This window comes from Phycodurus eques, chromosome 1, assembly GCF_024500275.1.
Source record: "Phycodurus eques isolate BA_2022a chromosome 1, UOR_Pequ_1.1, whole genome shotgun sequence".
NCBI classification, from domain to species: Eukaryota; Metazoa; Chordata; class Actinopteri; order Syngnathiformes; family Syngnathidae; genus Phycodurus; species Phycodurus eques.
Genome location: NC_084525.1, coordinates 15,412,144 through 15,438,465, shown reverse-complemented (window position 1 = coordinate 15,438,465; position 26,322 = coordinate 15,412,144). Strand labels below are relative to the sequence as shown.

Below are 26,322 nucleotides of genomic sequence, written 5' to 3'. Positions count from 1 at the left end.
TTTTACCATTTTGAACAAAAATGAGAAATTTCAACTTTTTTTATACCCACATTTGAGCCTTCTCACTGGGCTTCTCTGAGAGGTCAGAAATGACAAAAGCATAACATTCAACCACTGAAACAGTTTTTTTCTGTTCAGCAAAGCAACTAAGCGTAAGTAAGTGTGTACAACACTGTTATTGTAACTCTAGCCAGCTCCCCAATTATTACTGTTGTCATTGAAAGGCAAAATGCAATAGACCTGACATTTTTCGGGAATCCCACCAGGTCCGGTGGGTCCCGCAGGATTCCCGTGGGATGGGAGTGAACTTCACTATCAATCACGTGATTGGGCAGTAGCAGGAGAGAAGGTCATCGAGAGCGGGAATTGTGGTAACAAAGTCACCAGCAATTGACGGGAGCGGAAAACATGAAACATCAGTTAATTGGAGTGGAAACCATGACAGGAGTGGAAAAACATGATGCAGTTATATTTTAACTTCAATCAAATCAATATTTGAATATTTTCCCTGAGCATCGAGCAAAACATTGCTCATTCGGGATTGGGATCAATCTCTGTGGGAGTGAGCAGGATTGAGTGCGATTTTGTAAAAACATGTCAGATTGGGCGGGAGCGGGAGGGAGCTGGTAAATCAATAAATAAAATAAGCCTCCTTCCTGCTTCATCATACCTCAGCGGTGATGTTAAAAGCTTCATTTCTAACTTTTCATATTTCTTAGCCCAATATACAATTTACCATTGATTGGCAGCTTCTACACACACACACCATCTACAATGAATGTAAGGAGAACAGCCTTTCCTCACTACCACACATGGCGCATTAGCACATACTGTCTTTTTACAAAAATAACAGACAAATGCCAGGAACTTGTAGAATGTAGACATAGTGCTTGTAGTCATGTCAACACAAGGAATGCTGTGCTACATTCAGGACAACATGAGCGAAGCAGTGTACAAACAAACCCCCACTGAATGGGTATTTCAGAAAGCCTGAACACAAAATAACACTGTATAAAGCAACATTTCCCAAAGTTGGGATGGTCTTTATTGGGTCAAGTGAATTGCTCTAATTATACCACATATCACACAATGTCATGGCACACCATATCATACCGTATTTCATACCACACTTTATATCCATCATATCATTTCATATCATATCACACCATATATCATATAACAGCACAACACCATATAATGTAGCATATCATACACACACCGTATTACATCATAGTATACAATATCGTACATCATATCAAAACACACCCTTTCACACCACACCATATCAGGTATCATATACCACACAATATCATATACAACACATCGCAAACTACAACATATCATAGCACACCGCACCATACCATATATGTCAATGCAGACTATGGAAATGCATGATGTATTGTTTCATAAATGCAAATACATGCTTTATTGTTTTGGGTCTTGAGCTGAAAAAGTCCAGAAAAGCCTGATTTTAAGTAAATAATGGTTGGTGTTTAGTTTTGACTACTGGAACTGGGCAGTACGGTTGAAAAAAAATAAAAAATAAAAATAATAAATAAAAAGCCAACGCTTAGATGAAACCAATTTAAAAAGATAATTTCTGTGTATTCATCCAAACTAAACTAGGGGGCCTCTCTGTTCCTCCATAGGCCGCCTGACACGTTTACCCGGTCACCCACTAATCTGATGAATCAGGTTTTCCCAGGCGCACATTTCCAGCATGGACCGAGCCGCCCCACAATGGCCAATCGCAGTCTGGCATTGCTTTAAGTAACCCTAGAAACAGCCAATAGGAGTGCAGCTATGAGACAAAAACACGAGAGAGCAAGCCGGGTGCACGTGTGATCAGCAACAAGCTCAATGAGGTAAAAATGCCTGAAAAAGGGATAAAAGAGGAGCGTGGCAGCACTGAGAATGGAAGAGAAGGCAGCCAAGAGAGGCGAGGGAGTGAGAAAAAGGAGGCATTGACGGCGCATGTACAAGTAGGTAAGGATCCAGTGTTACACAACATCGTTAAGTAACTTCACAATTATCAGCCAAAGACTGATGCGCATTCTTAGCACTTGTAAGATTATTTCCAAGGTCAAAGTGATCCAAGGTGCCATTTGGGTCAGCCCCCTCGCCTCCACAAAAAAATAAAAATCTCCTGCAAAATGCCATCGTTTTTTTGAACCCAGGATTCCATTACGATGTAGCTGAGCTGACAGTGACATTTGAGAAAAATACTTTGAAAGTCAGAAGCAGTTCTGTCTTATCCTGATTGCAAATATTGAATAACTATTTTACCCTTGAATCACTAGTCAGGAAGACTATTTCCTCTAAACTTGCTCCCTGCATGCTGCAACCATCCCAGCCGTACAATAACAGTGTGATGCTTGAGTCACCTACCTGTGAGCGACTCTGATTCGTCCAGAAGCAGCATGGCTTTGGAGTGAAAAAAAGGGCTGCTTTGGTATACTTTTTTTTTTTTTTTTTTTTGCCTCCTCTGCTGTCTTTTTTTTTGAAATATTTTTTTTGTGCCAAACTCCTGCTTGAAACCTCTTGACCTGCTACCCTACACGCACTGCTAGAACCCTTAGGTAAGCCAACGGGAGTAGTCTATGACTGTCCGTCAGCTTGTCCTATACTGAGCCTCTCTATCGCACTACTGCCACAGTGACTGACTGACTCACTGACAACTGGCTGGTCCGCTCTGTGTGCAGCTCTCAATAACAATGTCAACATGAGGCAGAGGCAGGAAGGAGGACTGGCAGCTGAAAAACTTACATAACTCCTCATGCTGGAGGCGGGGCCCAGTGAGGGGGGGACTCCTACGGCTGACAGTGCATCACTGACCTTCAACACAGCCTGAGACGGAAGGAAACGCCCATTCATTCAAGTCTCTTCTCGAGGGAAAGCTTTTCATTCAGAAAGTAACACTGCAATTAGTTTTTTTCTACTAATTACAGTATGCACAAGACGTACAACTATTTTCAGGTTTGCAAGAAAGTAATTGTACAAGTCCCTGATCCATGAAAGTGTGAATGTTTAACAATAAAAAAAAAACATCGTCACCTTACCGCAAGATTTACAGTATGCTTTTTCATTGGACAGCAAAGCAACCAGCATAACTGACAAACTACATAAGCAATTTCCGTGAAACTATGTGGTGGGTTGTGGCTTGTGTAGTGACGAAACTGGGATTTCTCTTTTGTTTCCATTTATCAGTGTGAAAATCCTTGGAAAATTCACCGTTTATAATACAGTTTTGACAATACGTAACCAGTTCGCAATATACATAACTGCCCCTTACAGGACTGGAGTAAACCATAATTTGCTCCTGTTCAGATTTATATTCTGAAAGTTTTTTTGGCTTGTTTTTAACCTCCACTATTGTATATTTGCATAATGCATAATATTAATGTTCATTTAATGAATATTTTTCTTTCAATGTAATTTTTTTTCTAGTGTTTTATTTGTGCTCTGTGACATTTTATCATTTCAGTGTATTGCGTCATTATGTGTAAATCTTAGCCAGGGACAAATTTTGGAAATTAGCTAGCTCGATGAACATTTCAGTTTCCCAAAATTTGGAAATATTGTATGAATAGTGAGGCGACACGGTGGTCGACTGGTTAGCACATCCGCCTCACAGTTCTGAGGACCGGGGTGTGGAGTTTGCATGTTCTCCCGGTGCCTGGGTGGGTTTTCTCCGAGCACTCCGGTTTCCTCCCACGTCCCCAAAACATGCGTGGTAGGTTGACTGAAGACTCTAAATTGCCTGTAGGTGTGAATGTGAGTGTGCATGGTTGTTTGTTTATATGTGACTTGCTGGCGACCAGTTCAGGGTGTAGACAGCCTATCTCAGCCGAAGACAGCTGAGATAGGCTCCAGCACGCCCGCGACCCAAGTGAGGATAAGCGGGACAGAAAATGGATGGATGGATGGTGCCTGTTAACTATTCCATTTCATTCATTTATTCATTCATTCAATACATGATGTCAGCGGCATCATCAGGGGCCTCATGTACAAAGACTTGCGTGGATTTCCTACTGAAACATGGCGTAAGCTCAAATCCAGAAAACGTCGGACGCACAAAACTATCAAGATGTATGAATCTGTGCGTGCGAATGAATCCAAGCACATTTCCTTCATACATCCCAATCAACGTAGAATTGAGCGCACGTTGGAGTAGCCAGCCCCTCCCTGTCCACATTTAAATCTGCAAATCATATTTAAATGAACCCTGCAGATAAACAATTTTGACTCATGTTTGATTACTCAAGGAATTATTTTAATACACAGGAGAGGACACGCAGTCGCAGCCACGTGTGCCAGAGCACATTAGCGTGCCGTGAGCGCTCTTCAGGTGTGCCGTGGGAAATTATACAATTTTACGTAATTGCTCAAAAAAGTATTTACAAGAAATAATGTATCTGTTCATGTATTTATGCCAGTGAGGCATAGTGACAGACAGAACAAATAAATGCTCTTCTATTTGATGGTAGAAAGTACATACAGTAATTAATGTATCCACTTTTTTTGACGTTTTTGTTTGTTGGTGTGTCGTAAGATTTTTCAATAATAAAATATGTGCCTTTGCTCCATATAGGTTGTCAATCACAGCTCTAGTGACACAGACACGGAGGATTCATCCCGCATTTCCGGCGTCTCCTCTGGCATCCCCAGCATCTCTCACGCAATTACACTCCAACAACTGGCTGCTGCTGCCGGCTCGACTAGCCGTGTCCTCACACCCGTACTGTGCTGGAGTCACAAGAGGAGATTGTGAGGTCAATAGGCGGCATAAATGATCGCCTTGATCAATTTATAGTAGGCTTTACACCATCAGGATTTTTGGGGCCGATCACCGAGTTTAAAAAAAACGATAACCAATCACCGATCCGATCACAAGATGGAGCAATGTGTCTATTTAAATGACACGTGTATTTACTGTATATACTTGTGTACTTAATTGCTCAAAAAAATAGATTGACAAGAAATAATGTATCTTAGTTCATCTATTTATGCCAGTGAGGCATAGTGACAGTCTGAAAAAATTAATGGCAGGAAGTAAATACAGTAATGAATGTATCCACTTTTTGTGACATTTTTGTTTGTTGGTGTGCCGTGAGATTTTTCAATTGTAAAATATGTTCCTTGGCTCCATAAAGGTTGGAAATCACTACTCTAGTCAGCTCATGTATTCTAATCAGTCAGGTCAAACCAACATTACAGCATGACAGAAATAATGGGTGCTAACTTACTTTAATTAAATTACTTTATTGGAATTAAATTACTTCACCCACACCGAAACTTTAGAGCATGATTCGACAGAACGGCGGCATGTTTACGTACAACCGTTAGTGCTAGCACTAGCTTCCTAGGCTACATAACGTTTTGTTGCCTGCTTGCGAGCCGTATCGTATTAAAAGTACATGAACATACCTCAAGCAAGCCTTAAACGAAAGTCCTCTCCTGTCGTGAACACCGGTGACCACCAACACACGTTTTTCCACATTTTGTCCTTATAATACAGTTGGCGCGATCCACTCTTGTTGTCGTTGCCATGGTAACGAGTGTATCCGGTCGCATTTGACAGGATAAAGCCCAATGATTGTAAAAAAAAACGGGATGCGGTGGCATCGGAAATTTTATTGCAGTAGTCTGACGTAGTGCAATCGTGAATGAGCAAATTTGTCTCGTATAAAATCGGTGTAAAGTCTAATTTATAGGCATCCTCACAAATATCAGTGATTCATTTAATAAACTGCTTAACAAGTGAATTCCGAGTCCTTGGTTCTTTTACATTGTTGAAATCAAATGTTGTCGGGCATTAATTGTTCATCACTGCTAATTGTTCTTGTGTCTCTGATGTGCAGATTTAATATAACAGTTTCCCAGCATCACCTCTAAGTGTCGGCAAAAGCATCTATTCCATAACAAGCCTTATGAAAGCTCTGAAGTGCTCTCAGTCAAGAGTTAGCATTGCAGCACATATAGGTGAAGGTGACAGACCCATCCCCCTACTCCATCCCCAACTCATCAATACACATGTAAATGATAAGACATCATAGAAGCGAAAAGAGAGAGAAGGTATAAAAACACGCAAAACAAAAGCCACAGAAGACAGAAAACCAGTTTAAAAATAACAGCTACTCACCCATGTCCTGTGCCTTCAACTTGTTGTCTTTAAGTCTCTAGTCTGACATAATCATGCTTCTTCCCTTCTTACTGCTAAAACTTCCTCACTTCACTCCTTGCATCTGCTGAGCGTGGACAGGGCTCACGAGTGTAGTCAGCCTCTGCCGGCAGCGTTGCAACCAGGCAGAAGGCCATTGGGGCACTTACAAAACCACAGAGTCGCTGAAAGCTACCCTGGCCTGCCGCGCGTAGGAAACCTCCCAGCTGGCTTCCTCCTCCTCCTGCTGCTGGTCCACTTACTCCCCGCCCCTCGACATACTGATACAGGAATGTGATGTCAGCAAGCCACACCCACTCCAGAGACTGCCTTAGGTAACAAGGTTAAGGGTTCAACTGGGAACATGGAGAGACTGAATAATGATCTTGTTTAAGGTTCACTGTCAATTTCTGGGGATTTCATCTACTGTAGTGGCTCATGACTCCCCTCATATATAACTGGATTTAATTATCACAATTACTTTATTTTAACTTCATAGTGGTAATATGATCCCTTCTTTGTCCCTTTATAAATTGTATACAGTGTATATATATATATATATATATATATATATATATATATATACACACACACACACACACATAAATATACATATATATATAGCTGGAACCGTGTTACAGTGGAGAGTAGCCAACTTTGAACAGCAAAATAGTAGGCAAATAAGTGTCTGGAGCGAAACTAATACATAGCGACACAGCACGCCGTCTGGTGGCAACCCTAACTATCCATCCATCCATCCATTTTCTGTACTGCTTATCCTCACAAGGGTTGCGAACGGGCTGGAGTCTATCCCAGCTATCTTTGGGCGGGAGGTGGGGTACACCCTGAACTGGTCGCCAGCCAACCGCAGGGCACATATAAACAAACAACCACTCGCAATCACACTTACGGGCAATTTAGAGTCTTCAATTAACCTACCGAGCATGTTTTTTTTTGGAGGACGGTGAGGAGAACCGGCTCAGAAAATGGATGGATGGATGGAAGGGGAGTAACTAACGTGAGAATGACGGGGATGCCATGCTAATTGCTAAGCTATTGTAACTTTTTAAATAGACCTGTCTGGAACCGCATTATAACGGAGAGTAGCAAACTTTGAACAGCAAAATAGCACACAAATTAAGTGTCTGGAGAGAAAATAATACACAGCGACACATCACGCCATGTGGAGCTGGAAATGAATTTGTATGTCTCTGCGGACGTCTGCTGAGAACAAGGACCCCGAAGTTTAAAAGTACATTAATATAATAAATATACAGTATACTATTGTCTGTAAATAAACTATCCGATCCAATCGATCAGTAATGTTATTTGTTTGTTTACAAAATAGAGTGTTGAGTTTTTCATTTTGGCTTTTGAGATTTGATTAATCCGATTTAATTGACTTGTTTTGTTTACTACAGTTGAAAATAGAAGCTGTAAAGGCTAAATAATCGAGAGACAGATATTTTTGACGATGGCACATTGAAATCTCAAATACACTTGTACTTTGATCCAGGCTGTAACTGCGTCAGTCATTACACGGTTGACGCAATAAATAAATTAAAATAAAAAATACAAAAAGTGCGTCATTGTCACTCAAGCTTTCTTTACCATTGATGCCATTGGAGGGAGGTCATATTATGTTGTTACTATACAACAGAGGGATCTGTGAGCTGAAGTACCAGGATGTGGCAGCCATTTTGCATTGACACAATAACAGAGCATAATACAGTGGTGGTGTTATTTCTGATGTATGTACAGTATGAATTTGTGAAAGTGTCAGAACAATTGCATGTCTTTACCCTTATTATGAATGAAGAAAAACAGAGTGTAATGGGTTTAATGAGTATGTAGGATCATTTATGCACTTGTACACATTAATTTTGCAGCTCACATGGTTGCTATGAAGCTGACCACTTTGTCAGTTGTTCAGGATAATTCTATAAAGTTTTAACACCAATCGGTAAAGTTCAGCCTTAAAGTTCACCGCTGATTTTGTTAATAAAATTGTTCTTCATAAAACAGTCACCATTGTTTATTAGTTTTCCCATACAAGTTTAAGAATGCTTGTTGTTCAGATTACATTTGCACTGGACTGCCATGAAATTAGTGTATTTATCTCTTGATTATCTTTTAAATTTAAATAATCAATAAGCTTTTGAAAACAGGACTTTAAGCATGGCTGTTTCAGCAAGTTAGACACTTACCCATATACAAAACCTAGGCGGCATAAAACGTTTTATTTACGCGTTTGCCATTATCAATCCAATTACAAAAAACGACCCAATATATAAACTAGAATAAAAACTGAATGATATTAATAAACACAACAAAACTCTAAGCCACTATGTTGGTATGTGCTTATACTTAAACACACAGGCTAGAAATTCCATCTGTACGGCCCCACGCACAGACACAGTGCAATGCAGTTGGGGGGAGGGGCAGCCAAGCCAGAGATTGGAGGAAGAGGCGGTGACGGCACCAAAGTGAAGGGGGCGACTGGCTGGTAAGCCATTACAACACACACGTTCACCTTTGGCACACTAGCACAATTCATGTAGCCCTGCCTCCAAGAGGGAGGAACTCTCACATATCACAGTTAATGAGAGCACATAGCAATAAACACACACGCACGCGCACACACACGCGGCAGTCCTATCACCTAATAGTCTATCCCTTTAAAGTACGGATTGAGGTGTTTTGTCACATATTGCCTTCATTAGCTATAAACTAAGCTTTGTTTGAACTTTTTTTGAAGGTGTGTTCAGGGGTGAGGGAGTCTGGCAACTCTGCCGGGATGTTAACGGGGGAGCGTGGTTTCAAATGAGGTGATACGTCACACCATACGCTGGTGCTGACGGCCTTATGTATTGAATTGTCCGATTCCAGAATGCCGCTGTGAACGCACAAATTTCCGTTTTCACTGAGTTTCTGTATCAAAAGCAAACTATATTGTGGGATAATTAAGAGGCCTTTTACACAGGAACGTTTTCAACTTGTTCGTTTCCATGACATTAACATATATGGGAGTATGGGAACGCAAACATTTGAAAAGTGGTCTCAAAGTTTTGCTGAATATTTACTTGATTGGTGAGGACAATGATAAATGCGGGTTTTTTCGCATACATTTAGTGGGGTTTTTACAAATCATTTTAACAGATGTCTGCACAGTTGATAATGTAAACTACAGTACTGTGCAAAAGACTACAATTCGATTGGTTGTTTTATTTCAATAATGATCATATATTATTGGTTAAGTAAAACCACTCAGTAGAGTGCAGACCACCGGCAAGGCTGAACGGAATGGAAAAGGTATTGTGTTTATGTTAGTTTTTTAGCAGGTGGTGGCACAGCGGATGACTGGTTAGCACATCTGCCTTACAGTTCTGAGGTCCCGGTTTCAAATCTGGCCTCCCCTGTGTGGATTTTGCGTGTTCTTCCTGTGCCTGTGTAGGTTTTCTCTGGGTACTCCGGTTTCCTCCCAATTCCAAAAAACATACATGGTAGGTTAATTGAAGACTAAATTGTCTGTAGGTGTGAATGTGAGTGTGAATCGTTGTTTGTCGGTATGTGCCCTGCGATTGGCTGGCGACCATTCCAGGGTGTACCCCGCTTCATGCCCAAAGTCAGCTGAGATAGGCATCAGTACATCTTGTGAGCCTAGTGAGGCTAAGCGTTTCAGAAAATAAATGGATGGATGTTAGCAGGTTACTGTCTAGTTCATGGCGGATGGCTACCAGAAGGGTGATACCATTGTAATTCTGTGGGGTGGACTGTTCCGCTGATGCCATATTGTAATCCTGCAAGCGAAATCTGACCCCTTCATTTTTTAACCATTTCCTAATAAATGCTGTAAAAACAATTAAGTAATAAAACAACAAAGCTATAGGTGTGACCCTAAAACCTTTGCACAGTAATGCATGAGGAAAATCCATACAGATGCCAAAACAGTTTAAACATACATAGTATACAAGTATACAAGACCATATACAATGTATGGCTCACTGTTTTTTGTCCTCCTACAACAATTCTTGTAATAAAAATACCTGATTTTATTCCCGGTCAAACGCTTCAGAACAGCACAATTTTCCAGTTATTTTAAATTAAAAGTCAAGCAGTTAAGTCCAATGAATAACTTGACAAACAGACGGTAACCACCATTGAACTGATTTGGGATGAACTGGATCAAAAATTGAAAGGAACGCAACCTACAAGTGCCACAGATTTACGGGAACTTCTGCAAGACAATTGGGAAGAACCACAGTATCTGAAGAAAATTTAATTTCCATTGTAGAAAGAACAAGTGTGTTCAGCTGTTATATCTGCTTGAGGTGGCTACTTTAATGAGTCAAAAGTTTACGATTCAATTTTGTTTATTTTATTGATTTCATGATTTCTTTTGTCACTTAAATTTTTTATTTATTCTGTGGTTTCGTTTCAGAGAACAGCATAACCTCGATTTAACGGACCAAGAAACAAGGGACTTTGGATTTAACGGACAGAAAATAGTGCCCGGTTGGAACTCAAAATGCCCCTTTGTAACTGACAAAGATTGGTGCAATGACCAGACAGCGACTGGCACCCATGTTTCCAGGTTGTGCCGCTGTTGTCACAGATATGGAGACTAAATCCAGCTAACCGAACTACCTATTTGGCATACATGTTGGCAGGGGCAACGTTCCCATCAAAGGGAATGCATGGACATTACCTTAGCTTTGCTGTCGGCACACACCTCAAAATGGGCGTGTCAAATCGACCCACTCACATCTATTGCAGTTGTTTACTCAAGTTTATTCATCATGTTTCGTCTCTCGAATATTCATGATTATGGTGCGGTATACAGTTTTTTTCCAAGCCGTTCTCTATGGCATCCAATTGTAACAGAGGTGAGAAAAGGAAGTGCACTAATCTTGCAGCTCATGAAAGCAACGTCAACTCGCCATCGTGGCACTACTTTCTTCCACTGGCACACAATTACCCCCCACCCCCACAGCGATCACACCTCTTTCATGACAATATTAGACTATCACAGCAATGTTTAAAGATAAGTTTAGGTAAATTTAAAAACTTTTCAAACATTTTCAAGCTTTTTTCACATTTATTTACAATAATTTTGTCCTGTGCTGTGTGTTTCTAGGCCACGAACAAAAGTGCTTCAAAATAATGGACAAAAGGCTTTAATAGACAACGCCTTGCTCCGACTAACTAGTCTGTTAAAGCTGGGTTCCATTTTACACTAAGACACTGAACTGCATGAGTTTCAATTCAACAAAACTAAAAATTGCCATGTTCGAATATTATGAGAAGGAATGAGCTGCGTGTCAAGTGCGTATTACCCCTTGTCAGTCGTCATTTAAATTGAGTGTTTAGAGAATGTTTAATCATTTTTTCCACATAATCAGAGAAGTTAACTCCATATTAATTATTATGTATATATTAGAACGTTACTTACTGTATATAACTTGTTACAATGTTACCTAAAACATGCCTGCGGAATAAATAAAGGTTTTATGGTGGACTTTGCAAACAATGATTCCGAATATACTGTAACTGATCTCAATGGGAAATATTGTTTTAAGTTAACCAAATTACAGTTTGACCAGTGTCACAGGATCATCGTGGAGGTACTGCTGTATTGACTCCTCAAACTAATAAATGACGCTCAAGGGTATAAAATATTACCATCTGGGATTAAATCAACAGTATGACTGTGATGAGTGTGACTTAACAGTATGAGTAAGCACCTATGTGTATTTGATGAACTCCAAGTCTACAGTACACATTCAAAACACTCACACACACACACAAACACACACACACACACACACACACACACACACACACACACAGCGTGACCTGGTAGTCTGGTGTGCCAGTATGTAGACCATCTGGTGTTACTGTATCACCTCCCACTCATCACTCAGTGCAGCTCCTTAATAGCATATATACTGTATATCCGCCTCCAAAAATAATGGAACAGTGATCCCGATTCCTGGATCTGATACACAGCATTATTTTTAATGAAACACCACATATTTACTTTGTTGTTAAGCAACTTAAACTAAAGTAAGACCTAATATTTACTTATATCATTTGCAATAACTGCATCAAGTCTGTGACCCATTGACATCAGCAAACTCCTCCATTCTTCTTTTGTGATGTTTTTCACAGCCTTTCAGTTGTTTGTTTGGGGGGTTGCTTCCTAAAGGTCCCCTCTTTAGCAGTTAAAATGCATACGCCATAAGCGTTTCAGTCAGGAGTCTGATTTGGCCATTCTAAAACCTCCACTTCTTGCCCCCGATGTACTTCTTTGTTGTTTTGGCAATACGTTTTGGGTCACTGTCTTGCTGCATGATGAAAGATTGCCCAATCATTTTTCTTGTATCTTTCATTAAATTGGCAGAAAAAAAGGTTTCTGTACACTTCTGAGTTAATTTTGCTACTAGGTAGGTAGAGAATAATTCCCAAGGAAATTATGGAATCCAATAGTAAATTGAACGTGGGTGACGTGGGTCTGTTTTCAACTCCTTCTGACAGGGGATTCTGCCAGACGTTCCCAGCAGACCCTCACAATACGTTTGGGCCTGCCAGGTCGGACCGGCATCTTCCCCCACCATCGGAGCCAAGACACCACCAGGTGGTGATCAGTTGACAGCTCCGACCCTCTCTTCACCGGGTGTCCAAGACATGTGGCCGCAAGTTCGATGACACGACCACAAAGTCGATCATCGAACTGTGACCTAGGGTGTCCTGGTGCCAAGTGCACGTGTGGACACCCTTATGCTTGAACATGGTGTTTGTTATGGACAATCCGTGGTGAGCACAGAAGTCTAACAACAGAGCACCACTCGGGTTCTGATCGGGGGGGGGGGGGGGGGGGGGGGTGCGTTCCTCCCAATCACCCCCGTCTCACTGTCATTGCCCACGTGAGCATTGAAGACCCCCAGCAGAATGATGGAGTCCCCAGCGGGAGCGTTCTGCAGTACCCCGTCCAAGGGTGGGTACTCTGAACTGCTGTTTGGTGCATAGGCACAAACAACAGTCAGGACCCGTCCTCCCGCCTGAAGGTGGAGGAAGGCTACCCTTTCATCCACCGGGGTGAACCCCAATGTACAGGCGCCGAGCCGGGGGGCAATAAGTATGCCCACAACTGCTTGGCGCTTCTCACCGTGGGCAACTCCAGAGTGGAAGAGAGTCCAAGAGACCAGAGCCTAAGCTGTGTGTGGAGGTGAGCCCGACTATATCTAGTCGGAACTTCCCTGACAAAGAGTTGACATTCCAGGTCCCTAGAGCCAGTTTCTGTAGCCGGGGATTGGATCGCGAATGTCCCCGCCTTCGCCGCCGCCCAGCTCACATTGCACCCGACCACTATGGCCCCTCCCACAGGTGGTGAGCCCATGGGAAGGGGGACCAACATTACCCTTTTGGCTGTGGCCGGCCGGGCCCCACGGGTGCAGGCCCGGCCACAAGGCGCTCGCCTTTGAGCCCCACCTCCAGGCCTGGCTCCAGAGGGGGGCCCCGGTGACCCACGTCCGGGCAAGGGAAACCTAAATCCATTAATTTTGTTCATCGTAGGGGTTTTTGGAGCTGTGCTAAGTCTGGTCCCTCACCTAGGACCTGTTTGCCATGGGTGACTCTACTAGGGGCGTGAAGCCCCAGACAACTTAGGAAGGATCAATGGGACACACAAACCCCTTCACCAGGATGATGGTTCAAGGAGGGGAGGAAAAAAAAAAAAGACGTTTTTATTCAAATTTCAATTCAATGAGTTACTGCAATTTAAATATGCACAGATTTTTCGTGGAGTAAATTGATTGCACCTGGAGTAACATTAACAACAAGGTAGCAGTCACCTAGTACACTGTCTCTGTGTGGTATACTACTCTTTAAAACAGAGCAGAATGGTAGTATTCCCGGACTGTTTGCAAAAGGGAGAGTGCTAGAACAAGTGACAAACAGCAGGAGAGGCTAACATTAGCTGCTCCTCGTCACACACCCATCACGCCGGATTTTTATGAAAGTTCAAAAGTCGGATTAAAACCATGGTATTTCATCAATCATTCAAAAAGCTTAGTAATCATTTGCCTGCCTACTTCTAGCTTTCTTTCCCTCTCCTGTCTCCTTTCTTTTCTGGCAGCCATGTGTAGTGTCCCCCCCAAGACTGTGTAGCTACTACTGTGTCGCTCAGTAGTTAGTCAAGTAGGTTGTTAACAGGTGGAATTAACCATTATGCATTTTTGCAAGGTGAGTATAGGTAGTCTTAGACAGTTTTAATTTGATTAAAGCAACCTTATTAACTCACTTTCACAGCTCTCTGCATTTAACCCATCACAGTGAACACACACACACTTGTTAGTGGAACACACTGGAGCAGGTGGTAGCTGAAGCGCCCGAGGTATCAGTGTCTTGCTCAAGGACACCACAGCCGTGAGTCCAGGGAATGTTGGCGGATGGTCCGGTCGGGGTCTTGAACCAGGGTCCCCCACGGTGGCAGGCGATGATCTTCACAATTGGGCCACGGCTGCCCACTGCTGAAGGCTTATGACCTGGCGTATCTTCCTGATGAAAGGACATTTTGCTATGCTACTCAGCTCCTATGACCCCACCATGGATGCTGAGGGCAACATCAAAGACACCTTTTATGAGTCCCTTGAGGCTGCCCTATCCAAAGTCTAACAAACTTGCCCTTATGAGTGATTTCAATGCCCGAGTCTGCACTGACACCAATCTCCGTATGAGGATACCTGAAATTCAATGGAACTGGAAGGGTAAATAGCAACGACCTGTGAAGCCAGCATAGCGACTACCCTGCCAGGTGCTCTATCGCCAGCTCCTGTCAGCCAGTACAAAACCTGGGGGACAATAGCTGAGATACAAAGACCAGCTTAAAAGGTCCCTGAAGAGGTGTAACATCAACCCCAATTACCTGTTGTGTGAGCAGCAGTCAAACGGCTTTATTGGCGTTCAGTATGCCACAGTGGGGTCTCACATCTCAAGGAAAATCGCACCCAGAAACAGAGGGCTCAATGGCAGCGAAGACACCACCCACAACCAGTAGGGCCACCTGACCCAAACCTCCTGATGAAAAAATATAATAATAATAATACAGCAAAAATAAAGCAATTGGCCTCACTCTTATTTCTGGTGGAGAGTGTCTGGTCATTTACAGTATATATGTAGATAAACACTAGCTATTGCACTTGAACTCACTGCAGCCACACAAATCTAACTTGGTGGGTGCCCTCAAAAAAGTGCATAGTCAAGTTGAAAATATATATTTTTTAAAAGTTTCCACAAAGTTGAAAGTGTATAACTTCCCAAAATGTCTAAGATGAAGTTATTCAGATTCAGATGGAACTCAGGGGTCCGTTCCCAACCCTCGATTGATTGACTGACGGATTGAGTGATTGATTAGAAAGTGCATAGCAGTGTTTTCTGCATCAACGTTTGTGCCTCCTTCCTTAGAGAAAACATCAAGATCTGTTTTGCATTTATGACTGAATGCTAAATGAGTCCAAAGTGAGAAGCTGGTTCAAAGTGTACAAACGTCTTGTTGCGACTCATCAAAACCAACAGGTGTCTGTGGCATGGTGGGGGGAAAACATGTTTGGTTTCTTCACTCAGAATGCAAAAAAACAGAGAGATGCTGTTCACGCCTACACACTGGCAGGGGAACAACATGCTAATTAGAACACTCACCTTCTGTTCCTTGTGTGTGTTTGCGTGTGTGTGCGTGTGTTTGTGTGCGCGTGTGTGTCTTACGAAAGAAGTGACTAACCCTAGTGGCAACTGTGCCAACACTCCATGACACAGCAGTACACAATGTTTGGGACCAACCTGCACGTACACATACACACACGGACACAGACAAGTGTGTGCATGCACGCACACACAACCTTGGACCTATCTATAGCAGCAGTGGTTCTCCTCGGTCACCTTGGGACCTGCATTTTCCTATTGTTGCTAAGTTGCGACCCATTTTTATAGAAGTGAAAAAAGAAAATGTAAAGTTCAAACATAGCCTTTGAAAACACATGAACAGTGTAGCCTATTTTTTTTTTTAAACATAATATAGATGATTTCATGTTAAATGTGTCTTTAAGAGCAGCTTATTAAGAAACTGAGGACATACATGTACAAAAAGGAATACTATAGTATAGTACAACAAAATTTGAAACTTAATAAAATAATTTAAAAAATTTATAAAAATCACAGCGCGGCCATACATTTTCACTTGTATGTGTGGTTCAGTGGCATACTGAATGTGAATACATCTATTGCTAATCAAATAATTACATATCTGACACATGCTTGTCAAAATGTGTTTTTCAAGAAAAGTTCAACATGTAATGTATGTTTTATGTAACTGTACATAGGTTCCTTTGTTTACAACGGCAGTCTGTTTCTATGACACTGACGAACCTGAATTTGTACGTTTAGTCAGAATGCACCAGTCTGCCACTAACTTACATTAATGTAGTAGTAAAGTCATAATTACAGTAAGTACTTGTATATAAAACATCTAAGATATAAAACAATCCAATAAAAAACGGTAACTGCGGCAGCAACTGAGCGTGCCTTCTTTTGACACTTATTCTTATGTCGCACAGCAAATTAATTCATTTCCCGCCGTTCGGCACCATCATTAAATGAGGAGCCCTGTAATTTTTTACTAGCTTTCAGCAACCCACCCGAAATGGGTCAGACTTAAACCCACCAGTTGATAATCTTAGATCTATAGTCTCTTTCTACATTTATACATATCACCATTTTTTCCTGTTTTCGATATTATAGTATATTGTTTTTTCATCTGCAAAACAGATGAAAGTGCTAAAAGATAAAGAGTAAAGAGGGGAGGGGTTTACAATGACAAATTTAAATATGAAATAATCAAACAATTTATAATTCAACCAAGAAGGGAGAACGAGGGTTAGTTTCATGAAAGTGAGAGGATGAAAAGGAGAATGAGGTCGGATGTCAAAACCAAGGGGAAGAACTTTGATTGGAGTTGGCATCCTGGTGTGTTGTTGTGGCAACAGCAGGACAGACGCAAGAGACAACGCCAGGTGGTGATGATGTCACAAGAGGAAAATAGATGTGCAACGTGACCAAGGGGTAAAATGTAAATGAGATCTCATTAATCAGACATTAGTAACTCGCTCGACCGACCAAGGAAACCATCGCTTACCGTTAAACATCCTCCTGTAATGTAATCCAGCATCACCATTGCCGCCAAATTAACTAAGAATAATCCATTTAAAAAAAAAAAAGGAAACAGTATAAGCTCTTCCGAAATTAGATTTTATATGTGGTCCAGAAATATTTACAGCGCAGCCGCCAAATCACACACACTGCTCATAACTAGGTGAAAATGAACACATATCCAGAAACTACAGAAGGGCAAAATCATTAACAAATATCTTACGTTATTTAAAAATTTCTATTAATAATATAAAAATGTCGAGACAATAGTTTTTGTGTTAAAATAGTAAACTAAAACACCACTTAATGTTTGTTGCCAGTTACAAAAAGTAGCTTTTATTAATTAAAATGTTGCTGTTCGACTTCAGTTTTAAAATTAAAAGCAAGTAAATATTGTTCTAGTGAAAAACAGCTTCAGTTTACTTTAAATTAATAATACAACCCCAATTCCAATGTAGTTGGGACGTTGTGTTAAACATAAATAAAAACAGAATACAATGATTTGCAAATCATGCTCAACCTATATTTAATTGAATACACTACAAAGACAAGATATTTAATGTTCAAACTGATAAACTTTATGGTTTTTAGAAAATAATCATTAACTTTGAGTTTTATGGCTGCAACATGTTCCAAAAAAGATGGCACAGCTGGCAAAAAAGACTGAGAAAGTTGAGGAATGCTCATCAAACACCTGTTTGGAACATCCCACAGGTAAACAGGCTAATTGGGTGCCATGATTGGGGATAAAAGGAGCTTCCCTGAATTGCTCAATCATTCACAAGCAAAGATGGGGCGAGGTTCACCTCTTTGTGAAAAAGTGTGTGAGAAAAATAGTTGAACAGTTTAATGACAATGTTCCTCAACGTACAATTGCAAGGAATTTAGGGATTTCATCATCTACGGTCCATAATATCATCAAAGGGTTCAGAGAATCTGGAGAAATCACTGCAGGTAAGCGGCAAGGCCGAAAACCAACATTGAATGCCCGTGACCTTTGATCCCTCAGGCATCAAAAACCGACATCTATGTGTAAATGATATCACCACATGGGCTCAGAAACACTTCAGAAAACCAATGTCAGCAAATACAGTTCGGCGCTACATCCGTAAGTGCAACTTGAAACTCTAGTATGCAAAGCAAAAGCCATTTATCAACAACACCCAGAAACACCGCCGGCTTCTCTGGGCCCGAGCTCATCTAAGATGGACTGATGCAAAGTGGAAAAGAGTTCTGTGGTCAGACGAGTCCACATTTCAAATTGTTTTTGGAAATTGTGGAAGTCGTGTCCCCCGGGTCAAAGAGGTAATCCGAACTGTTATGGAGGCAAAGTTCAAAAGCCAGCATCTGTGATGGTAGTGCCAATGGCATGGGTAATTTACACATTCGTGAAGGCACCATTAATGCTGAAAGGTACATACAGGTTTTGGAGAAACATATGCTGCCATCCAAGCGACGTCTTTTTCATGGACGTCCTTGCTTATTTCAGCAAGACAAACCAAACCACAGTGTTACAACAGCGTGGCTTCGTAGTAAAAGAGTGCGGGTACTAGACTGGCCTGCCTGCATTTCAGACCGGTCTGCCTGTATTTCAGACCGGTCTCCCAGCTTTTTTGGAACGTGTTGCAGCCATACAATTCTAAGTTAATGATTATTTGCTAAAAACAATAAAGTTTATCAGTTTGAACATGAAATATCTTGTCTTTGTAGTGTATTCAATTAAATACAGGTTGAACATGATTTGCAAATCATTGTATTGTTTTTATTTATGTTTGACACAATGTCCCAACTTAATTGGAATTGGGGTTGTACACACACACACACACACACACACACACACACACACACACACAAAGATAACCTTTATTAATTCCACAATGGGGAAACTTGCATTGTTTCAGCAGCAATCGTGCATACAGGAAATACAAAAAGAGAAGACATTTGGCTGCAAATGCGTCCACCATTTCAAGGTTGATCCAATAATTACATTAAAATAACAAAAAAAGTAGAAGTCATAATTTATTAATGATTACAATTATAGAGTAGTGATTATGTTGTGCAATTGAAAAGTATGCAGAATTATTTTTGTCCTATTACATATAATACTGCAATAACTGTCCCATGGTAATGTTCTTGACATTATTTCCTTTTTTTTTTTGTCCGCCGGCCCCACCGAGGCGCCCCGACAACGGGCCACCCAGTAGGGGCCGTAGCTCTCGATTTACCGGTCGATCTACGTTCCTACCTTCACCTATGACCGAAAGAACAAGATCCCGGATACAAGTGGCTAAAATACGTTTCCTCTGCAGGGTGTCTGGGCCCTCCCTTAGAGATACGGTGAGAAGCTCGGTCAACCGGGAGTGGCTCAGAGTAGAGCCGCTGCTCCTCCACATCGAGAGGAGCCAGATGAGTTGGCTGGGGCATCTGATTCGGATGCCTCCCCGGTGAGGTGTTCCCACCGAGAGGAGACCCCGGAGACGACCCAGGACACACTGGAAAGACTACGTCTCTCGGCTGGCCTGGGAACGCCTCGGGATCCCCTCGGAAGAGCTGGAGGAAGTGGCTGGGGGGAGGGAAGTCTGGGTGTCCCTGCTAAAGCTACTGCCCCCGCGACCCGACCTCGGATAAGCGGTAGAAAATGGATGGATGGATGTTGTTGCAGTCCATTTGTTCCAATTACAGCCAACAATCACGCCATTTGATGAGGTATTGTAATTGGTTAGCTAAATAATAGTGTTTAAAGTTGGGAGCATTTAGGCTTCCCTCCTGTTTACGTTTCTGAAGATTGGATAGACTGATTCTATTTTTCTTATTTTTTGAATAAAGAATTATTACAGCAGAAACTAAGATTTGAAACCATTTAAATGTGGGCTTAAATGGAATCATTGAAAATAAAGAATTTATTTGAGGTAAGGTTTTCATTTTTCTTGTAGCTATTCTTCCCAGTAATGATATAGGCAAGTTATTCCAGCGTCTTAAGTCACCTTAGATTTTGGAAGTGTTGTGTAATTTCGATTGGTTAGCTCTGTGAGTTTTGACAAAATATTGATACCTAAATACTTAATGTTTAAATTAAATATTTTTTTTATTAAATAGGGTAATCTGGGATTTGATCTGCAGGAGTACATGGGTTTGCTGTTATGGCAGTTAATAGAGTAGTCTGATATTTGTGAAAATGTTTTTATGAGATTGAAGACTGCCTGAAGAGAATACTTGGGTTCCTGTAAGTAAAGAAGAATATCATCCCCATATTGATTGATTTTGTGGTCTGTCACTAGTGAGCAGATACCTTTAATATTAGCATTCTGACGTATAGGGGGGCCCCGGTGACCCGCGTCCGGGCAAGGGAAAACTGAGTCCATTGTTCATCATCGGCCAAAACTCAAGGCTGCAATATCCGTATTGGATCGGAAGTGAAAAAGTTGGATCGGGACATCCCTAGCTATAAGTGGCTTTTATGTGGGAAAAAAGGTTTTATTTGTCTGGCTTTAGTATTACTTTGCCAACAGTTTAGCGACGTTGAAAATTAGAGTAACATCTTGTACTCACCAAGTATCTCCTCTTCTTCATCATCATCATCTCCATCGTACTCTGCCTCTTCATCGGTGATGTAGCACATTTCTGGTAGGCCTTTGCTCACATTCAGCTGCTGCTGATACTCTTCATCAGACATCCTGTTGTGCTACCTCAGCATGCCCGCAAGATATCCTGAAAGAAGGCAGCATATGATTGGCCGTCTGTTTCTCTGCATCCATCCATCCATCCATCCATCCATCAAATGTGATGAACAGTATTCTGCACACAAGCCTCACAGTGATTGGGCACAGATAAGATAATAACAGAGGCGAGGTGCTCTTGTTTCTTGGGCACTTTAAAAGCTCTCAGCTGAAGGATAATGACTCTCTGAGGCTTTTCTCAATACTGTGGTTGTAATCTTTGTTTTACAGCAAAGAAAGCCTCTAGGACAATGCTGATTTTCAAATGTAAATAGAATTCAGGGTATTCAAGTCAGCTACACAACAAGGAAACAACTCTCATACTGTTAAATGTGCTTCTTTCTTCCACAGTGTCAATGCACAAAAATGTCTCTTATTCATTTTAAAACGTCACAAGCAACTGTAATAATATTTAAACAACAAATATTCTCCTGGTCATGTCATGTTTGTGTGGCTGCTTGCTGTTGTAAGGAAGTCAAAACTCCTAATAAAACACCAGATTTTAAAAAACCAAAAAAAAACTGTACGTTAAGCTCTTGGCGTCCTGTCATCATTTTGTTAATGCATGAAAAAAATCTATTACTCATCACTTTTAGTGCCTTGAAGTTGGAAAACACGAGATAAATGCAGCCAAATGAGTAGACATCTACCACTTCTTAAGCTACAACCAACATCATACAACAGAAGGAAATTTCCCCATCGCGGTACTAATAGAATGGCAGCACGGTGTTCAACTGGTTAGCACGTCCGTCTCACAGTTCTGAAGACCGGGGTTCAAATCCCGGCCTCGCCTGTGTGGAGTTTGCATGTTCTCGTCGTGCCTGCGCGGGTTTTCTCCGACCACTCTAGTTTGCTCCCACAACCCAAAGACATGCGTGGTAGGTTGATTGAGGACTCTAAATTGCCCATAGCTGTGAAGGTGAGTGTGAATGGTTGTTTGTTTATAAGTATGTGCCCTGTAAACGGCTAGCGACCAGTTCAGGGTGTACCCCGCCTCTCGCCCCAAGATAGCTGGGATAGGCTCCAGCACCCCCGCGACCCTAGTGAGGATGAGCGGTACAGAAAAGGGATGGATGGATGGTATTAATCGAGGCTTCTTCCATCTACTGCAGTTTTCCAAGCAAGAAAAGAAACATGCTTTACTGAAATATTGGACAAAGACACAGCGATTTCACCTGTGAGCACACCTTGCATAACATTACACAACCAGTTGCATAACTGACAAATCCAGGCAATTTGTCTGACGGTAAATTTTTTAATCAAACTAGACATTCAACTTTTTTCTTTGTTTTTTTCTTTGCCCAGTGTGGCTGTAGTACTCGTTTGTTGTGTTCTGATTCTGGTCATGTTTAATTTAATTGTGAAATATGTTGCGAGACAACAAAACACAGGCTGCAGGCCAAAAATGGCCCCCAGCCCAGATTTTGGACACTGCTGACTTAAATAAAGAACGACAGTAAAATGCTGTTCGGCAATCCTGTTAGACTCCTCATGAATGATCATGTCTCACCCAGTAAGCAATCAACATGCTATATTTACCACAAGCAACTAAAGAGGAAAACTATGGTTACCTGCAAAACAACACAGACGGACGGCAGCTGCGCCCTTTATATGTAGCACATCCACTTGTTCTCCCTGGGAAGACATTGTCTTACAATGCTGAATTCTACAAAGGAATGTTTCCACCCTTGCACATGCGTAAACGTATTAGAAGGAAACCATTCATCATGTCCTCATGCCCCAATTCCACCTCTGTTTGTTGCAATCGAGTGTGACGCACAATTAGCACGAATTGACACACTGCAGCAAAATAAGAAAGTTCTTTCTTATCACTGGGGCTTGCCTTTGATCCCATGGTTCGCTCAAAATCTTATTTCTTCCCGATGCAAGGAATTGTTTGGTACTAACTTTGCACGGAAGGCACTTTTCTGTTCCCAGTGCACAAAACAGACCTCACAAAGGTTCTACTGGATGAATGGAGTGAGCACGGGCACCAGCGCTAATGTTAGCGCCAACACTGGAATTAGCTTGTTCAGTAAGTGGCTGCAAGAAAAGATATTAAAGGTATTGTTGTTATTAAATCACGCTAAAATGTTTACCAAACTGTCTTTGTCTATATTGCAACAGTGACATTTATCTGATTGAAATTTAATGAGTTTAACTCTTATATTATCTATTCATCCAGGAAATTTATATATGAATATTATATATTTCCACGCTTCTCTACCTCTTTAGCTTTTGCCTCCACAAAGAAAGAGTTTTGAGGCAGCAGTGCTCCTACTACCACAGACTAAGAAGCACTGTTGGGAAGAACACACACACAACTTTAAATCATCTATATAAGTTCTTATGTAACATAACATGGCAGGCAGTGGCGGCACATAAATATGGCTGGGAAGACTTTAAAGAAAATGTCTTGTTTTGTGTACTTCCAACTGCTACAAAAAAATGCATGTGCATATTAGTCATGCTTTAACATAACCAAAATGAACTATTATTAACTACTGGGACTGAAAATACCACACAGAAAGGGTCTCCTGTTGTGTTTGTGTGTAGTGCAAAAACTAGTGATGTTACGATATGTGCCGAGTCTTCGGGGCTTGTTGTGTAATGGAAGGGACGTTTCCGCAAAGCGCATATTGAGGCTTGCTTCATTTAGAGGAGCAGGCGGAAATGACGACGCTGAAGTCTCGCTGGCCGGCTGTACCACGTGACCGATTCGGGAAGCGCTTCAGAGTTTGCCCCAAGGTTTGACAGCCATATAAACCACAAATGCTGGCTCCATTCAAAATGTGTGGGTTTTTTTTTGGGGGGGGGGGGTGTTTTTTTTTTTTTTTTTTAATACTGTCACGGTCAGCTCAGAGTTTGGATAAAATTTTTAAAATTTGTATAGGCTACTAGAGTTTAAAGGGTATTTATAGCATGGACATAGCATGGACAGTAGGCAGAGCGAGCAATTACAGCTCACACGGTGCCAAACGTCAGTTCTCGGAATCCTTGGAAACAGGCTGCTGGTCGCTGACCAAGCACGCCGGGCTAATAGCCCAGCAGTTGGTGCACTCGACTCTCAACCCGGGGTATGTTGTTTGCGTGAATTTGAAACTCAAGCAGGACACGCCAGATAAATAACTATCTATAACTGTATTGTTGTTTCTTATGTCATTCAAAAGTGAGGTGTCTGTGTTCCAAGAAAGTACAGTACAGTAAAACCTCACTGAGAGAGGAAAAATTACTGTATTCCAATTTGTATAAACTTGCTATTGAATGAATCACTTAAAACATTTTTTTTTTGATAAACTGTTATTTCTAAATAAGCACTTTCAATGTCCTCTGCCCGCTTAAGCCCATGACATTTTCCGAAAGTGACAGAAAAACATAATACAACCTGCCATACCAGTGATGATGAACATTTTAACACAGTGTACGCTCAAAAATAATTGATTATAGACTTATGTTGGGAAATTGATTGGCTGGCGACCAGTTCAGGGTGTACCCCACCTCTCGCCCAAGGATAGCTGGGATAGGCTCGTGAGGATAAGCGAAACAGAAGATGAATGTTGGGAACTTACTTGAGCAAACATTGTTATGTAATACATAGTCATTCACAAGAGCCAAAAAGATGTAAAAATGCAACACATCACATGTGGTTAAGGTACAGCTGCCTGTCTTTTGGGCTTCCGGTTGTGATGTAAGGAGAAAGACGTGTGTGCAAGAGCTCCTGGTCAACAACTTCAATTTTAAACTATTCACCCAATTTTCCTGGATTTGTTTTTCATAAAAATATTTCAATAACCTCTGCAACTCCTTTGCTGCACATAGTGAGCAATTCTTCTTTTCCTTTCGGCTTGTCCCGTTAGGGGTCGCAACAGAGTGTCATCCTTTTCCATGCAAGGCTATCTGCTGCATCCTCCTCTCTAACACCAACTGCCCTCAAGTCTTCCCTCACTACATCCATCAACCTTCTCTTTGGTCTTCCTCTAGCTCTCTGCCAATATACTCACTATCTCTCCTCTGGACGTGTTCAAACCATCGAAGTCTGTTCTCTCTAACTTTGTCTCCAAAACATCGAACCTTGGCCGTCCCTTTGATGAGTTCATTTCTAATCTTATCCAACCTGGTCACTCCTTGAGAGAACCTCAACATCTTCATTTCCGCCACCTCCAGCTCTGCTTCCTGTTGTCTCTTCAGTGCCGCTGTCTCTAATCCGGCTGGCCTCACCACTGTTTTACAAACTTTGCCCTTCATCCTAGCAGAGACTCTTCTGTCGCACAACACACCTGATACCTTCCTCCACCCGTTCCAACCTGCTTGGACCCGTTTCTTCACATTCCTTACCACACTCACCATTGCTCTGGACTGTTGACCCCAAGTATTTAAAGTCCTCCACACTCGCTATCTCTTCAAATCTTCTATCTTCTTCGCTACACTTCACCACTCAAATTACTCTAATCTGTCAGAAAAAAATGAATTAGATTTGGAAAAATGGAAAACTATTTCTCTTTGGCAGCTGTATTAACTGTATTAAAAAGAATATACTCCCCAAATTCCTTTATACCTCTCCAAATCATTGTTTAAGTATATCGATAAAGTATTATCGGTTTTTATTTGGAACGGTATAAACCTAGACTGCGTTTACTACTACTGCACTACTACTACTACAGAGGCCCCAATTAGAATGCGGCTTAGCTCTTCCCTGTGTCTCCCATTAGTACTCGGCAGTACTTTCCTGGCTTCAAGCCCCTGATACAGTCTGGTGCCACCTGGAGTCAAACGGAGAATAGGTTCTTTGTCATTTGTGATCCCATTTTGAACTATCTCAAATCACTCAAAATCTGTAAATTGACTGTTTGTTGTACTAGAGCGGCTCCAACTACCGGAGACAAATTCCTTGTGTGTTTTGGACATACTTGGCAAATAAAGATGATTCTGATTCTGATTCTGATACTGCCTGATATGACATAAGTATTATGATGAATGTTTTGTTTTTTGTTTGATGCCGGATTATGCCATATGGGTAAAGATAAAACGTGTTTTATTGTTTTTACACTTCAGTATTGTAGAATGAGGTGTGGGGCCGAATTTTACAGTATTAGCAGTGGTGCCCTGCAATTGGCTGGCGACCAGTCCAGGGTTCACATTGCCTCTGTCCCAAAATAAGGTGGGATAGGCTCCACACCTCACCCTAATGAGGACAAAAAGGACAGCAACTTGTACGGTGGTTATCTAAAAATTTGCCAGTACAGT

The 26,322-nt window shown here is 41.5% G+C and overlaps 1 protein-coding gene across 1 annotated transcript in view; it reads right to left on the bottom strand.

The window, feature by feature from the left end:
• Positions 1-26,322, bottom strand: part of LOC133404313 (helicase ARIP4-like) — a 67,635-nt gene that overhangs the window by 33,619 nt on the left and 7,694 nt on the right. The window contains 1 exon segment of the mRNA XM_061680081.1: positions 20,912-21,070. Within this exon segment, the coding sequence (XP_061536065.1) occupies positions 20,912-21,035 (124 nt within the window). The 5' untranslated portion in view covers positions 21,036-21,070.